The sequence below is a fragment of the Bos indicus genome, chromosome 11, assembly GCF_029378745.1.
Source record: "Bos indicus isolate NIAB-ARS_2022 breed Sahiwal x Tharparkar chromosome 11, NIAB-ARS_B.indTharparkar_mat_pri_1.0, whole genome shotgun sequence".
In the NCBI taxonomy this organism is placed as follows: domain Eukaryota; kingdom Metazoa; phylum Chordata; class Mammalia; order Artiodactyla; family Bovidae; genus Bos; species Bos indicus.
Window position 1 is genome coordinate 72,637,069 of NC_091770.1, and position 17,612 is coordinate 72,654,680.

The 17,612-nt window shown below is 52.9% G+C and overlaps 1 protein-coding gene across 1 annotated transcript in view; it reads right to left on the reverse strand.

Moving 5' to 3' along the window:
- Positions 1 to 949: 949 nt before the first annotated feature.
- Positions 950 to 17,612, reverse strand: part of KCNK3 (potassium two pore domain channel subfamily K member 3) — a 38,912-nt gene continuing 22,249 nt past the window's right edge. Inside the window, exon 2 of the mRNA XM_019969502.2 lies at positions 950 to 4,281. Within this exon, the coding sequence (XP_019825061.2) occupies positions 3,356 to 4,281 (926 nt within the window). The 3' untranslated portion in view covers positions 950 to 3,355. The remainder of the gene's footprint in view (positions 4,282 to 17,612) is intronic.

The following is a 17,612-nucleotide window of genomic DNA, read 5'->3' on the forward strand; positions in this document are numbered from 1 at the left end:
TGATTTTGCTCTAGGCAATGAAGAAAGGAAGGCAAGGGTCAGCAAGTTTATGTTCTGTAGGAACTGCTTAGGAAAGTCGAAGCAATCTTGGACCGGTCACTGCTGACCTCAAGAATGACACTCTTTCTTAACTTAGCTGTTCTAAGAAAGATAGAGGCAGACAGGCTGTGGGCAGGAAGCCCTGGCTTTTGATGAGGTGTCTTAGGTACAGATGAGCCAACAGGAGCTCGAGTTCTGCAGTGGCCAACCCAAGGGCTGAGGCCAAGCAGTGTGGTCCAGGGGCCTTCCCTCAGCTACAGGGAGCAGCCAGGAGTGCCTCAAAGGCTGGCTGTATCCTGCTTCCTGTAGGTGCCACCACTGCTTTCTCCGATTCCTGAATCCCCAGTAAATAGGTCTTTCTCTGTATCTTTCAAGTGACCTATGTGGGTAGGTGGGAGGACTGGGATAAGGTGCCCCTGCCCCTACCCCTTTTATTTCTCTAGTGTTTTGATCTGCAGGGAGCAAACCATTAGTAGGGAGAGAAATCAATTTAGTGGGCTGTGACCAGCATTTTATAACATGAACTAGAACAGAAAGCATTAGAGTGCACTGGCTGTAGTACAGGTTTCATGAAAGACAGACAGACAGGTACATAGATAGGCATGGGTTGTGGTGTCAAAAGCCACTGTGGCTCGCACTCAGTGACATCTGGAAGCCAGTGGCTAGCTGATTCCAGGCACTGGCACCAGCTGGGCAGGGCCCATCTGCTCCTCGGTCTGTCCTGGGCTCTGGGGCCCACTTCCAGGCTGAGCTGTCCCTCCACACCCAGAGAAAAATGAACCCCAAAGAGAACCTCTATGTATCTCCCCCTGAGCTGCGTTTGCTGTGTGTGTCCGCAAACCCCGGCGGGGGAGTGGCTGCTCCCCAGTAGCGACAAGGGTACATGATAACAGAGGCAGCTGAGCCTGAGCCTGGTCTCCATGGACAGTATTTATTAGGCGCCATTCTCGGTGTGAAGACAGATACACAGGAGGGGCTGAGGGCAGGCCGTGGCAGCTGCGGCCTTTGGGGTCCAGGGGCTGCCCGGGGTGAGGGTGTGGGCGCAGGGGCGTGTCACCCACATGTATTGCATATTCTGTGGCAGTGTGCCCAGGCATAAGGCATTGGGGAAGCAGAGAGGCTGCCTGCAGTGGGAGGGGTGAGGGAAGCAATGCTGGCCTTCCAGTTCGCTAGGAAAGACCCGGCTGGAGATGGAGCAGCCCACTCTGTGAGCGCCATTCGGCCTCCTTCCCCACCATCTCCCTGCAACTTTGGTTGTGGCTCCCTCGGGACTGACGGGACGGGACCCCTCGAGGGCAGGGTCACACACAGGACAGAAGCAGCCGGCACCGCACCGCCCCCCAACGAAGACATAGAGGGCACCCCCAGGTCCTGGGCCCTGCTCTCTATGGCACCTGGGCAGCCAGGTCCTCCCCACTGAGACAGGGCTCACACACAGACTTGCTCCCTCCCAGAGGAGCCCAGAGGCTGAGCATATGGTAGGGGTGGGGCTGGGGCTGATCACCCTGAGGGCCCCCACTCTAGCTTCCCTGAATGCCAGGGCGGGCCCTGCTCAGCAGTGTTAAGGAGCTGACACGGGAGCAGCGAGAGGGGGTAGTCTGGAGGGGGAGAGGCCCCTCACCCACCCCTCGATGCTGTCCTGAGTCGCAGTGCCAGTTCCCGTTCTGGGTGCCAACGGTGAAGAGCCTAGGGTCTCACCTCCATCTGCTGCACTCCACCTGGGCTTCCGGATCGCAGGTGGGACAGGCAGTGGGTACGACAGGGAGGGCCGTTCCTTGCTGCAGCTGTAGTTTCTCTCTAGCTCCTTGGGACACAGGTACCTTCGCTGTCTGTGGGGCCAGAGATCATGTCCCAGGAGGACACGCCTGTGGCTCTCTAGGCCACTCTGCTGGATTGCCAGACTCCTAGAGCCCAGCTCCTGGCCTTTCTTTTGTGAGTCTCAGCTTTGCTTACCTGGCCCTAAGGATTCCCCTCTTTATGAGGAAGAAGTTCAGAGACTGCGTGGGGGTGGGGGTGGGGGTGAGCATCCTGGCCTGTGTCAGCAGCCCACTAAGAGCCCTGCCTCGTGGTCAAGTGGAGGATCAGCTGAGCCCATCACAGGCTCAGTCCTGAGCTCTGGTCCTGGTCTAAGGCCCAGCTGCCCACCCAACGCCGGAGTGTGCAGGCCAGGAACTCTGCTTGCAAAGAGCAGGCAGAGGAGTCAAAAGGCAAGAGCACTGGGGACAAACAGCCTGTGTTCTTGCTCCCCTTTGCCTTTTCTTACCCGTGTCACCTTGGGCAAGTCACGTCACACGTCTGGGTTTCAGTGCCATCTGTAAAATCGGGGTGAGAACTCCTGCCCTGGTGACTGGGGGGGGAGGGCAGGGGGGAGGTTGAGAATCGAAGGAATCGGTAGAGAGGACAGGGTTTTCCAACTCACTCCACAGATCTAAGAGTCAGTGATTAGTAGCAGCAGCCAGGGACCACAAGGAGGAAGTTTTCTGTCTGATTCCAAGGGTGGTGTCTGATCTGGAAGGCTGGGTCTGCCTGCGAGGATGTACCTGCAGGCCAGTTAGCTCTCATCTACCAGGGGGACCATCCAGCAGACTGTGGGCCCCCTACCTGCCCCTTCCCTTCTCCACCCCTCCTGCAGCCTGCCTGCCCCTGCTTCCATCTGCCTGCCCTCTGGGGACTAGCTTTAGGGACTGCTGGGTTTCCATTTCCTCCAAAACTGCAAAGCCATGCAAAACAACACCAAAGGGAGTGGGAGACTGGGAGACACAGCTGGGGATGAGTAAGGGGAGTGGGACTGAGTGGGGGTGACCTCGACAAAGACACCCTGACTTCTGGAGCCAAGGGAAGGTAGGAGACCTGGAAGGACAGAGGTATAAATAGAGATGCACACTTACACGGAACACTAATTTCCTTCCGGAAGGAGGAGGGGGAGGGGTTGGGGGGCTCTGGATACCAGCAGGGGCCTCTGCGAACTGGCGAGCTCCTTATTTTTCCAAAGGGATGGGAGGCTCCCAGCTTCTGCCTTCCCTCCTCCACTCCCCTCCCCCCAAGTTTCACATTTCTCGGAATTTGCAGGGCGCAGATGGGGACTCCGGGGTTCCTCAGAGCCACAGCTCCTGCCGGCTGGTGCAAGCAGGCACAGTCGGAGATGGGGGGCAGGGGGAGGGTGGTGAGGGGTGTAGGGGCGCCCCCACGAAGCCGAAGGCGGCTGGGGCGGTCCCTTCGCAGACCCCTGCTGCTCCTGGGGCAGAAGCCCCCTTCCCCCGCACCCTGCCCCACCCCGCCCGTGCTCCTAGGTGCTCCAGGCCCCGGAGGGGGGCGTTCACACGGAGCTCCTGCGCTTCATGAGGCTGCGGAAAGTGGACAGGCTGTGTAGGCCCGTAGACACGGAGCTGATGGCGGAGCGCTGCGCCCCGCTGCAGAGACAGCGGTGCGAGGGCGTGTCGCTGTAGCGGCCGCCCCCTCCCGGCGATGAGTGGCTCTGCTCGACGCACGTGTCGGACGTGGAGAGGTCCCGCGGGATGATCATGGGGATGGAGTACTGCAGCTTCTCGCGGCTCTTGTACCAGAGGCACGAGCACATGGACTGGAAGTGCAGCACTTCGGCGTAGACATTCCGGAAGCCGCCGCCGCCGCCGCCCGCCGCGGTGGACGAGGCGGTGTCGGTGGTGTGAGCGCTGCCGCCCCCGCCGCCCGCGCCGCCCGCGCTGCCCCCGCCGCCCGCCTGCCCGTTGCGCGTGAGCAGCGCGCGGTGCTCGGCGTCGCGCTTCTCGTCCTCCGCGTTCATGGTCATGAAGCGCAGCACCACGAGGTTGAGGAAGGCGCCGATGACCGTGAGGCCCGTGAGGATGTAGACGAAGCTGAAGGCCACGTACTGAGGCTGCGTCTGCAGCGCCTGGTCCTTCTGCAATGCCACGTAGTCGCCGAAGCCAATGGTGGTGAGCGTGATGAAGCAGTAGTAGTAGGCCTGGAAGAAGGTCCAGTGCTCGTAGTAGGAGAAGGCAGCGGCGCCGATGCACAGCGTGCTGATGCACGAGAAGAAGCCGATGAGCACCATGTTGGCCATGGACACGTCTGCGCGCCGCATGCCCAGCCCCCGCTTGGCTCGGTGCAGCAGGTACTTCACGAAGGTGTTGATGCGCTCGCCCAGGCTCTGGAACATGACCAGCGTGAGCGGGATGCCCAGCAGCGCGTAGAACATGCAGAACACCTTGCCGCCATCGGTGCTGGGTGCCGCGTGGCCGTAGCCTAGGGGAAAACGGGGCAAGAGGAGAGAAAGCACATGCTGATGGGGCTGCCCTTCCAGAAACCTGCCTTCCTTCCCCCTGCTCTCTCCTCATCTTCTGCCACGGTGGTGTGGAGTCTGGCCTCTTTTTCCCGACAGGGAAGCCTGGCCTACTGCAGCCCATGAGGTCGCAAAGAGTCGGACACGACTGAGCGACTGAACTGAAGAAAAGACAACACACAGTTATGGGCGCATCCTTGTTCCCAGGCACGGTGCTAGTTCCTCACTGATGAATTTTCGTTTATTCTTCTGATCACTCTCTGGGGGTCGGTAGAGAGGAAGAGGAAGCAGGGAGGGTTAAGTGCCTTTCCAAGGTCACGCTGTTTGGAAGCAGAGCAACCTGCCTTCAAATTAGAGTCTGTTTGATCAAAGACCCGACCTTTTTCTATACCCAAAAGAGGAGCTGACTGATGCTGCTGTTGGGAACTTAGTCATGGATAGCATGAAGAGCACTGGCAAATCAGTTGGGAAACCTGGCTTCTAGTTCACTGCCTGTGGGCATTGGACCCGTTCCTAGTCCTCTCCAGGCCTCAGTTTCCTTGACTATAAGGGAGGAGGTTGGACTTACTGAGTTCTGACATTCTGGGATTCGATGTGAAGGGGGGGAAACTGGGTTCCTTGATGAGTTCCTTGCTGCCAGCTAAAGCTTGGGGGGTAGTTCCCCACTGGGGCTCCCAGAGGCAGCTGGCCCACTCGTGTCACAGAAGGGGAAAGGAGACAGTCCCCTCGCCCCATGAATTAGTGCTCCACAGTCCTCATCAGACTCTGTCTGGGGCCCTGTGGTCATCCTCTGTGCCTGCCCCCGAAGTACCATCTGTCCTTATGGGGAGGTGGTGTTGCCTTTGTCAAAGCAAGAGCCTTCCAGGTGTTACTATCACCAGGCAGGCAATCTCAACCCATACCATGCCCACCCTGCCCTTCAGTCCTTACCCAGCCAGGAGCCAGGCAGAGGCAAAGCCTCCCTGTGAGCCAGTTATCACATGGCCTCAGTCGAGAGTTCTGCCTGGAGGACTTCCCTGATGGTCCAGTGGACAAAAATCTGCCTGTCAATGCAGGGGGCACAGTTTCGATCCTTGGTTCGGGAGGATTCTACATGTGTTGGAGCAACTAAGCCTGTGTGCCACAACTACCGAGCTGGTGTTCTAGAGCCTGCAGGCTGCAACTCCTGAGTCTGTGTGTTGCAACTACTGAAGCCCGTGCGCCTAGAGCCTGTGCTCTGCAACAAGAAGAAGCCCCTGCAGTGAGAAACTCGATCAACATAGCAAAGCGTAGCCCCTGCTCACCACGACTAGAGAAGTCCTGTGCACAGCAGCAAAGAACCAGTGCAGCCAAAAAAAAAAAAAGTTCTGCCTGGAGACACAGAGGTGAAAGGACCCTGGATGGAAACTCTGAAGCCATTGGCACAAGTTCTGGCCCTGTCATTAGTGGCTGTGTGACCTTGGGCAAATTACTCCCCCTCTCTGAGCTGGTTTCCTCATTTGTAAAATGATGCCTACTGGTCCTGGCCCTGCTTCCTTCACTGGGTTATTAAGATACTTATTACTTTTATCAGTAGATTATTATAATAAAGTTATGCTTTCTATTTCCCCCTCCCTTCTCAGCCTTACCAAACTTAACCAAATGCCTTTTCTTCCCTGCAGCCATCCTGGATTGCTCACAGCTGGAAGTGATCCCTGCCTTGAGTGGCACTGAGAATGTTCAGCTTTGAAGTCCAGGCCCTGCTCTGTCACTCAGGTCCCCCAACTACATATGAACAGCTAATATTGGCTTGGGGTCTGTGGGAGTGGACATTGCTGGACCTTGTCATATTCCTCCCTACCTGCCCCCCCTCCCACACACATTGCCAGCCAGGCCTGTGGGGTATGCCTCAAATTCATTTGGTGAGTTGATGGCAAAGCGGGATGCCATCTTCCCTGGTGTCTGATCTGCATTCAAATCCCTACTCTGCTATGGACTGTGTGTGTTTCGTTTGTTTGTTTGTTTGTTTTAAAACTGTCTGAGGAGGACCTCCCTGGTTGTGCATTGGTTAGGACTCCTTCCACTGCAAGGGGCATGGGTTCGATCCCTGATTGGGGAACTAGGATCCTGCATGCCACTCGAGGTGGCCCAAAAATAAAAATAAAAAAACCTCCCTAGCCTTAGTTTCCAACATCTGTTAAATGGGGCTAATAACTAGCACCTGCATCACAGGGCTTTAGGGGCAAAATAAGTGAGAGAATGTGTATAAGGCACTTAACATAGAGTCTGGTACATATCAAGCGCTCGATAAGAGCTCACTGTGATTAATAATGAATGAAGCGCCAGGTTTCCTCCACATTTCCAAGAGATCACCTGGGCTGGTGGACAGCTCAGTTCCAGTAAAGTCAGCATCGCTGTGAATCTTAAAGCTTAGGGAGGTCTGGGGTGCGTGAAGTTGCGGGCTGCTCTTAGATTGGGTTCCCCTGCTCCCCAACTATGGTAGCTGGTGACAGTGTCATCCCTTGCCAGGAGCCTAGATAGCTGAGCTCTGGAGTCGCTGGGCCTGGCCTGTCTGGGCCCCAGCAGGGTGAGAACAGATTGTGCCCGCCAGCTTGGCCACGGCAGCCAGACCACAACTCACCTAGACAGCTGGGCGGGCCCCGAGCCAGAGCAGCTCCTCATCCTGTCCTTCCCTGTCCCCCAGCAGAGGGTGTTGGGGAGAGCCTGGCACTGTGGCTGGGGCTGAACACAGATTGGGAGGCATGGACCAGCCTTGGCTTGACCACATGCTGGCTGTGTAACCCTGGGCAAATCCATTCCCCTCTCCGGACCCGTCTGGCCTGCTCTGCACTGTGGGGGTTTGAGCTTCAGCTGTTAATTCCTACCCTGGCCATCACCACTACAGCTGCCGTCAGGAGTAAAAGAGAGAGAATTCCCTACTGCTCCAGGGATTAAGACTCCATGTTTCTGTGGCCAGGGGCCCGGGTTTGATCCCTGGCCAAGAAACTAAGACCCCAAAAGCTGTGTGGAGCTGCCAAAAAAAAAAGTATAGCAGAGACTGGACATGAAAGTACTTTGGAATTTGTGGAGTTCTCGAAGGAAGGAGCAGTGAGCGGATCTCACAGGGGAAAGCCGGCCTGAGAGTGTAGTCCTGAGGATCAGGAAGTTCCCGTGGGGTCAGGCAACTGTATCCCACCGTTTGAAACGTATGCCACTGTCACCACCACTGCCACATCGTCTTGTGTTTGTTCATAAGCTGGGACTGTTCCTGATCCTCCATCCTTTAGGAAAACCCAGTGCCTGCCTGCCTGGCAGCCTCAACGCCCACTGTGGCTGCCCACAGAGCCCCCCACCCCCACCACAGAGCCTCTTGCTCCTGCTACAGCCACTGTCCTGTCCAGGGTGGCCCCTGCCTAGACATGCCTCACACTCTCAGTCAGATGCCCTCCAGGGCCCACTCTCCCTTCCTACCACACGCTGAGGCTTCAGATCTTATCCTTCAGATACATTTTAAACTTTAATGCTCAAAAACTTCCTACAAGGTCGTTATTATGACTATCTCCATTTTTTATGGTTGGAATAATGAAGGCTGGAGAAGCCTCGTGAGTTGGCCAAGGCCTCTAGACACTCTGACTCATCGCTCATTCCAATGCCTCAGAGCCAATTTATCACCCAGAAAGGCAACCAGGATGGGAAACTGAGGCCGCAGAGAAGAGCATCCCACTAGGAGCCCTGTCCCTGGACACTGCCCTGAGCTGGACGTGGGAGAAATGGCAACAGGGGTGCGATGCCAAGGCATTCGGACGCTTCTCCAAGCATCGGGCCTAGGCTCAGTGTGCCCCCGCCCCTTCACCCGTTCTATTGTCACTGGGGGAAAGAGCGAGGGAGCTGGGAGGACCTGCTGACGTGGGCACCCAGCTTGTAGGGGTGCCAGCTGGGGTGGAGCCTCTCCCTGGGGGCCCTGGAACTTCTGGGAAGTAACTGGGCGTTTGGCAAGGCCTGTCTGCCTGCCAGAAGGCCAGCCGCCTGCCGCAGTGCTCGCCCCCATCAGGCTTGGGTTTATGAGGGAGAGAGGGACTAAGGGAGTCCCCATTTTCTCCTTCCTGTCCAGCCCCGCACATCTCAGGGTGAGGGGCTCCCTCTGTCCTTGTGTGACCCTGAAACACACAGAGGCTGTGCTCTGGGGCTGATTCTCTGAGGGTTCTCCCTCACAGTACCTGATGACCTGCCAGCCAAAACTCTCATCCTGACCAGGAAGCTCAAGCCCCTGCCTCTCAGAGTGCTGACTGGGGCTGCGCCAGTCCCCTCTTCTCCCAGCCACCTTTTCTGAATCCACCATAGACTTAACGATCCTCAGAGCCAGAAAAGTCCTTACTGACTATATGGCCTAGTCTTTATGTTGTACAGATGAGGTAATGGAGGCCCAGAGAGGGAGAGTGACCTGCTCAAGGTCACACAGCTAGCGAATGGCAGAGCCAGGACTATAACCTGGGATATTCCATCCCAAACTCAATGCTCTGGCCTCTGGCCTCTGTCTCAGTATAACCAACGTTGACCTGTTCATTCAACCAGAACCCAGCAGCCCCTGCTTGGGGGCAACCCAGCTAAGAGATGCCTAGAAACCTGGCTGGAGCATAGAATTTACCTGAGGAAGCCAGGTGGCTGGGTGTAAATAGTCATTATGAATATTTTGAGACAACAGGAAAAATTAGGTGGGATGGGAACCTTGGGGCCTCAGTTCTTCTCTTTTCTTCCCAACATCACCAAGGGGCTCAGAAATTTGCTGAAGCTCTGTCTTCCAGGGAGACGCAGAGGGTTGGGGTCCAGCCCTCCCTCTTACTGAACTTTTTCTCCCTGTGGCCTGTTTCCTTCTAATCAAAACACAAATAACCAGCCTGAGCCCTTGGTAATGGCCTTGGCTGGGTTGGACTCAGCGGTGTGGTCCCATTGACCTCACATGCCCGCAAGCTTGAGTGCCTGACCTCTCACTCTTGGCCTAGCTGGCAACACGGTTAGAACGCCGGCCACAGCCTTGGGTGGAAGTACAGTATGGGACTCGGAGACTGGAGATCAGGGACTCTCACCCGGCTCTGACCATAACCAGCTTGTGCCTTGGGCAAGTCCTTTTTCTTCTCAGGGGTTCAGTTTTCCTCATTTGTGACATGGAAAAATAGGATAAGATAAAAGGTCCTCACCTTTCCACCCTGGCTATGGATGCCTTTCTTTTTCGGTTTACCCATTCATTCATATAGTCTAAATTTTGAAGGATTTTACATACAAAATATAATATGTTGATCAGTACAGTGTAGCTACTTCCTAGAATAGGCACTGAATAGATAATTGTGAAAAAATGAATTATTTTCCCATCAAAATTAATTAGAAACACATTTGCCAATCAGAATTTCTGATTAACATGGGATAACTGATTTTAAGAGACTGAATTAAGTTATTGTTATGCTTTTTAAATAATGAAAATGGATATTTCTGTTTTCTACAGGAATCTCTGCAGTTTCATGGGACTCCAGCCTCTGGAGTCAACGAGATTTCAACTGTGACCAGGTTATTTAATCTTCTAGGTGCCTCAGTTTCCTCATCTGTAAAATGGGAATAATGATGCAGTGAATTCATAGAGTGGCTATGGGGATAAGTTAGTTGACTTAAAATGCTCAGGATGTTGTATGTTTAGTCACTCAGTCATGTCCAACTCTTTGCGACCCCATGGATTATAGCCTGCCAGGCTTCTCTGTTCATGGGAATTCTCCAGGTAAGAGTATTGGAGTGAGTTGCCATGCTCTCCTACAGGGGATCTTCCCAACCCAGGGATCAAATCCAGGTCTTCTGCATTGCAGGCCAATTCTTTATTGTCGGAGCCATCAAAGAAGCCCAGGGATGTTGGAATCAATAAATATTAATCATTATTATGAATATGTGGGGAAACATCAAGATTAGATGGTCGTTAAAGTTCCTTTCAGCATCCACATTCTGAGATCAGTGTTGCCCAAAGGTAGATTTCCTAGAATACTAATTTCATGGACTGTTAATAACTGTTGGGTGAGAAAAGGGTTGCTTAGTTAAATTAAATTGCAGGGAATGCTGAATTCAACTGGATTCATTGTCATTTAAGTGGAGGCTATATCAGAGCCCTACACGTGTTTGTGAGCAAGGTCAGACAAAGTTGGGAGAATGTGCTTACGTTTTCCTGCTTATGTAACCTTGGCATGCTTCTCTTACAGTGCTTATTGCTGGACAAATGTTCCTTGGAGCAACAGTTTGGGAAACATTCTTCTGTAGCATCAAGAACTCTATAGTTACTTATTCCAGGTCCCTGACTTTGAGATTCTCTGGTGTCCCGCCTCTGGTTGGCCCAGCCCCTATGTAGATTAGAAACACACAGCCCTTGGCAATGCCTAGCTGCAACCTGTTTCTGGGTTCCCCGCAGACTTAGTTATCTAATGTAAATACGGCCCTGGCCAGGCTGATGTTTGCCCTAAGAGAAGGTGGATGAGGTGACCTGTGGCCAGAGATGCCCACAGGCTGTGCGCTCTGGGCCAAGCTGGGCTGATGCAAAGCTGCACGTGGGGAGGAGGTGTGACCTCAGGGTGGTATCTGGGCCTGGTAGGACAGCCAGAGAGGACTGGGGGCTCGAGAGAGACAGGGCAGTTCCTGGGAACTGGCTGTGAGATCCTAGGTGCCCCCCGAGGGGGTGGGGCTCTCCTGCTGGGCCTGCTGAGGGCCCCTCAGAAAGGCCCGCGGAGGACTCGCAGGCACAGACAGGGAGCTGCCCCCTTGGTACAGAGGTGGCAGCGGTGTGAAGCCAGGAAGTAGGAATGGAGGTGCTGCTGGTGCCTTTGGTGTGTTAAAGGAGATGTGGCGGGAGGAAGCTGCCAAGATTGCCCAGGCCTTCGGGAGGGAGGCAGGAGAGAGGCTGCCCAGCCTGGTGGAGGTGGGGCAAGGAGGCAGGCCTCCTCCTTCCATCCTCCAGAATCCGGCTCAGACCTCGCCTTTTGCAAGAACCTTCATAGCACCTTCCCAGGGCTGGAGGCGCCTCTCCCTCTGCCTGGCTCCCAGGCCTAGATTTGTGCAGAGGAGCTCTGCAGGACTCTGAGCTTCCGGAGGGCCTGCAAGTCCCCTCGGTGTCTGGCACAAGGCCTGGTGGGTGCAGCTGCTCAGATAACGCTGTTCAGCCCAGACAGCTGAGAAGTATGAGATGTGGATGAGAGAAACCTCCTTTAGACACCCAGGGTTGGGGGAGGGCAGGGAGGAGAGGCCATTGTGACTCACAGCTCCTGCTCTCCCGGTGGCCCTCAGGACCCTGCGAAGTGAAATCAGCTTCAGGGCCCAGAAGGAATCCCCTCTGTCCCAGGCCTGGCTAAGGCCTGAGGTAGGCCTGGGAAACCACTCACGCTTCAAGGATCTGGCCTGGGAGGAGGGACCAGTGCGCAGAACCGGGTCTGGAGTTTGTCCCCCTCCAGGCCAGAGCGCCAGGGAAGGACAGTTCTCAGGCACAGCCCCCCTCCCTCGGCCCTGCCCCTCTCGAGGGCCTCTCTTCCCATCTTCCTGGCTCCTCTTCCAGCTTTTGTCTCTACTGCCCACCATGGTCCTCCCCCTTCTCCACCTTCCTCCCCAACTTTCCCCTGTGGGGGCCTTCTGCCCTCTCCTCTTTCTCTCTTTAAGCTCGCTCCCATCCACAGGTGCCCCATGACTCTGGCTCAGGGTCTTCTGATGTAGGTCAGTCCCCCTCTTCCCCCCTCCCCAGGCCCACATGGGATTAGGGGGAGTTGAGGAGGAGGGGCGGTGCTGGTGTCATGGAAAATCGCCGCGGCAGCCAAGGTCAGTGTTTGCAGACACAGCCTGGCCTGAAGCCAGGCCTGCCTCCCTGGCCAACTCCCTCTGGCCTATCCCAGAGGCCAGCTTTGCACAGGGGCCCTCGGAGGCACCCCAGGGCTGTTCTGGGTCCCAGGGGCCAGGGAGCCATCCGTCCTGGAGTATGGGAGACTATGTATTTCAACTTGTTCATTTTACAGATGGGTAAACTGAGGCCCAGAGAGGGGCAAGGACAGAGCCAGGACTGAAATCCAGGGCACTCTGATCTTTCTCAGTCCTCATTGCAGAGGGGAGCCCTCAAAAATCTGTTCTGGTAGGACAACGAAGAGTGAAGTTTGTTGTAAGTGTCCATTAAGTCAAAGGCTAGCTTGAGGTGGGTGATGGGGCCGAGAGAAGCAGACCCAGATGATGAAACCACGGTCTTTGACCTCAAAACACCTTCTGTTTGAAAGCAAATCAGATGCAACATCTCAGGAGAAGCACTTTGAAACCTTCAATGCCCCATCCAAAGAGAAGGTTGTTTTTACACAAATTATTAAGATGCAAGGCAAAAGTAGGAAATGGTTCAGAAAGAGTTTAAGATGGAACCTCAGGGAGAGCTAATGGTGAAGAACTCCAGTTCAGGTATCAGGAAGGGCTTCACGGAGGAGATAGTATTTGCCCTGATCACTGAAGGATGGGTGGGAAATACAGGGCTCTGATGGAAGGGAGCTGCTAAAACAGACACAATGCTGGGAAGACACGTGGCATGTTAGGGGCAGAGAAAATTAACCCAAGGCTGAGTGGCATTCTCACTAATGGAGGGTGAGGGGGACATGACCAGACTCTCTCAAGAAGGCAGCTACATTATACATCTCAAGAACCTTGGAAATGTATCTGCCTGTGACCCTGCAATGCCACTTCTAGGAATCTCTCCTGGCAAAAGAACCAGAGATCGGAACTAAGATTTATGAACAAGGATGTTTATAGCAGCATTTTCATTGTGAAAAATTGCAAACAGTCTGAATGTTCATCAATAGGGTCTGGCTAGACATATTAAGGTATATCTATGTGGTGGAACATTGTGCTGCCATTAAAGTGCTGTTCTTAGGAGTCTCTTAATTACATAGAAAGACTACTATTGAATCTGACATACAGATGGTAGGATACAACTCTTTATGTAATGGGTTCCCACAGTAAACATACAAATATGAAAAAAGTAACTACACACACACACATACACACACATAGAAATAGAAGCTAAAAAGCTCCTGAGAGTTTATCTTTGTATCATGAAGTGAAGTGACAATCCCTCAGTCGTGTCTGACTCTGCAATCCCATGGACTGTAACCCTCCAGGCTCCTCTGTTCATGGAATTCTCCAGGCAAGAATACTGGAGTGGGTTGCCAGTCCCTTCTCCAGGGGATCTTCCTGACCCAGGGATTGAACCTGGGTCTCCCTCACTACAGGCAGATTCTTTATATCTGAGCCACAGGGGAAGAAGCCCCTTTGTATCATAGGCTCATGATTAATTTTAATTTTCTTTTATATATATTTTCTACAGAAATCTATTACTAAGTAGAAAGCAATGAATATTATAACAACAGCAAAAACTGGGGGTTATTTGGAGCAGAAAGTTCACTTGAATAGAGAAAGTTGGTATGGGAGCAAAGTTAAAATGTGAAGAGCTTTGAAGGGGAGGGGCAGGAATTTAATCTTAACTTGAAGGCATTGAGGAGCAATTGACAGCTCCTGAGTATGGGAGGCCCGTGCCAAGGAGGTACGGAGATGGATTTTCCTGGCACCCCTGTGCATATTGGTGGGGATGGCAGTGAGAAATGGCAGGAAGGATGCAACAGGAGACTTCTGCATGGTTCCATTGTCAAGGGCTCAGGCTTAACCTAGGCTCAGGAGGGGAGAGGGGAGGGGAGGAAGGGAGGAGAGAGGAAGAAAGGAAAGGAGAGGGGAGAAGGGAAAAAAGTAGATACACCATGTGTGAGATGCTCTCATATTTACTTGTGGATTTAAACTATAAGGCCCATGTGTTAGTCGCTCAGTCATGTCCGAGTCTTTGTGACCCCATGGACTATAGCCTACCAGGCTCCTCTGTCCATGGGATTCTTCAGGCAAGAGTACCAGAATAGGTTGCCATTCTTTTCTCTGGGGATCTTCCCTACCCAGAGATCGAACCTGGGCCTCCTGAATTGCAGGCAGTTTCTTTACCATCTGAACCACCAGGGAAGCCATTTAAGGCCCATGAGGGCAGAGATTTTTGTCTCTTTTGTTAGTACCAGTTTCCCCATACTTAGAAGAGTGCTCAGCACATAACTGGCACTTAATAAATCTCTGTAGAATGAGTGAATCAAGGAAAGGAGACCTCAAAGATGAGCCTGAAGGTTGAATGTTGTGGAACCAGGGAGGATGGACAGAGCATGAGGCCCAGAGTGGGCCGTGTTTCGAGCAGCAACCTTGGGTGTCCCAGGAATGGTACCGACCTGGGGACTGTCAGGGCTGTTCTATGCCAGCCACTGCATCAGGCAGCCATGGCCCAGGCCTGTGGCCTCTCTGTATCCTGTGACCAGCTGGACAGAACATGTGTGAACTTATAACTTCTAACAGATTGGATCTGGTGGAGTTTTAATTAAATGAATCCACCAGGGACAGTCTGGCATTGAGAAAGGAATTCTACAGCACAATTTAAAGTGGACTTGGCCACCTCAGCAGATGGCTGGAGATGCCAGTCCCCCCGCACCCCCCGCCCTTGTGCTTCTTGAAAGGCTGTGTCTGTAAGTCTGGCATCTGGCTGGCCTGAGTCCTACACTTACACACTCTCTGTCTCTTCCTGCTTTGCCCATGGAAGAGAAGCAGGCTCGTGTTGGCATCTCTTTGTCAGACTCCCCCAAAAGGGACTGAACTTCTCCCAACAGGAAGTCTTGCTGGGTCATGGGGGCAACAGTGGCCAGCTTGGGTGTTCCCAGTTGACTGCACCACATGTTCTGGAGCTGAACCTGCTGGGAGCCTGGCCACCTGAAATTGCATCCTGCAGGCAGTGTTGTGTGGGGTGCAGCAGGGCCCAGAGGGTACGGTAAGCAGGCATGGAGTTAAAGAACACCCAACCAGGAGTCAGAAGTCTGGCTCTCATCCTAGTTCTGTCACTACCTTGCTGTAGGAGAGAAGATGGTGAACTTTTTCCTATAAATGGCCAGATCGTAATATCTTAGGCTTCACAGGCCTTTTGATCTCTTGCAACCACTCACCTCTGCCATCATATCAAGAAAGCAGCCATAGACAATATCTAAATGAATTGGCATGGCTGTGTTCCAATAAAACTTTATTTACAGAAACTGGAAGTGGACCATATTCAGTCCATAGGCCCTAGATGGCTGAGCCTGCTATAGGGTCTTTGTTAAGGCATGTCAGCTCCCAAGCCTCAGTTTTCTTACCTATTATATGGGATGTTCAATTAGAAGATTATTTCTTCTCTGACAAGCTATATTTTAGGATTTAATAAATTTCTAGCTCCCTCTGTTCCACATACCATACATAGGCCCTGAAGAGAGCAATGGGTTTTGAGCAGGGTCTGGAGCCCAAGCCTGCATGTGAAACTGGTATTCACAGCTCTTTGGAGGCAATGGCTGCATTTCCCGATTTCTGAACACTGTTCATGCTCTTTTTCCCTCCCTAATAGGCTTCTACTCCTCCATCAAAGCCCATCCCGCAAGTCACTCCCTTTGTGAAGCCTTCCTTGATCCCACCCACCTAAACAAATCCGGGCTCCTGGAGCCTTTTGTTCATCATTCTCCATTCCACAAACATTCATCCATTCAGCCCGCAGACACATTTTGAGCCCTTAATATAGGCAGTGCTCTAAGTTCTAGAATAATAGCTATGTCTGTGTTGTACTTAAGCAGCACTCTGTCATTTACAAAGTAATTTCTCTACATTCTATTGTTTAAGCTGGCACAGCAATCCTATAGAGGAGGTGTTTACATTATTACTATTATTTTCTATTTTACAGATGTGGAAATTGAGGCTCAGAGAGATAAAATGTTGTATCTTAGGCCATATATGCCAGAATCAAGCTTGAAATTCAAAGGCCGTTCTCTCACCATTGTACTTGGCCACCTGGGGACCCTCCAGGGTGGGATGAAGTCAGAAGACCTGGGTCTGCTTCCAGCTGTACCGCTGTGATCACAGGATCACAGGCAAGACCCCGCCCTTCTCTGGGCATGGGGTTCCTCCTCTGGGAAATCAAGAGCTGGAGGAGATGCTCTTGAGACCTGTGACATTCTAGGATCCTGGGCTTACGGAGGGGCCACGTTCCCTCCCCTATGAACAGTGGAGAAAGTGGTGTTCTCAGGGGGACTATTGAGTCTTCAAAGCCATAGCCCTGAGCCTCCATGTTATGCATGTTAGACCCATAGTTGCTGGGACACTTTGCAGAGCTGTCCCCGCCAGCACTGAGCAGAGGCTGGGCACAGGGTGAGAACCCTTGGACTGTCTTGGGGAATGGAAGGCTGGAGCCAGGCTGGCCCCGCTGAAGCAGAGGGGCAGCCAGAACTGACTCCAGAGACAAAATTGAGTCCTCACACAGCCTCCCAGCGCAGGAGGCTGCAGAGAATCAGGGAGGAGACTGAAGCACGTCCCTGCCTGTCTCCCTCGGGAAGTCCTGCTGGTCCCCAGATTCTCCCTTCTAAATGCTGAGCCCTGAGGGGCTCCTAGCCCCACCCACAACTAGCTGGAGGGACCAGTCTAGGGCCTAGAGCGTCTCATTTTCGCTTCTTTTTAAAAAATATTTATTTGTTCCCTGGTGGCTCAGACTGTAAAGAATCTGCAGTGCAAAGGACCCAGGTTTGATCTCTGGGTCAGAGAGATCCCTTGGAGAAGGGAATGACTGACTCCAGTATTCTTGCCTGGAGAATTCCATGGACAGAAGAGCCTAATGGGGTTGAAAAGAGTTGGAAATGACTGAGCCCCTAGCACTTTCACTTCCATTTATTTATTTGGCTGCGCTAGGTCGTAGTTGCGGCATGCAAGCTTAGTTGCCCCGTGGCATATGGGACCTCAGTTCTCTGACCAGGGATTGAAACCACGTCCCCTGCATTGGAAGGCAGATTCTTAACTATGGGACCACCAGGGAAGTCCTCTTTTTACTCTTTAGTTGCTTTCTTCTTCCTTCTTCTTCTTTCCCTCTTCTTTCCTCCTCTTCCTGTTCCTTTTCCTCCTCCTCCTTTTTGTCTCATTTTCTCCTCTCAGTCTCTTGCTGGATGTGGAGGATGGGGATGGGGTCTTGAACTTCTAAGGAACTCTGTGCCTGGCGCCCAGTAGAGCTAATGGTAAAGGTTATGGTAGCAGTGATGTAGAAGCAGCCATAGTAATGGTAGTAATAATAGTAGCAGCAATAGTAATAGTAGTAAGTCATAAAGCTTACATTTATGGAGCATCTGTGTGCCCAGCACCATACTAGGTGCTTTACATACATTATTTCATTTAATCTTCACAAAAACTTTATGGGCTAGATATTATCTCCACT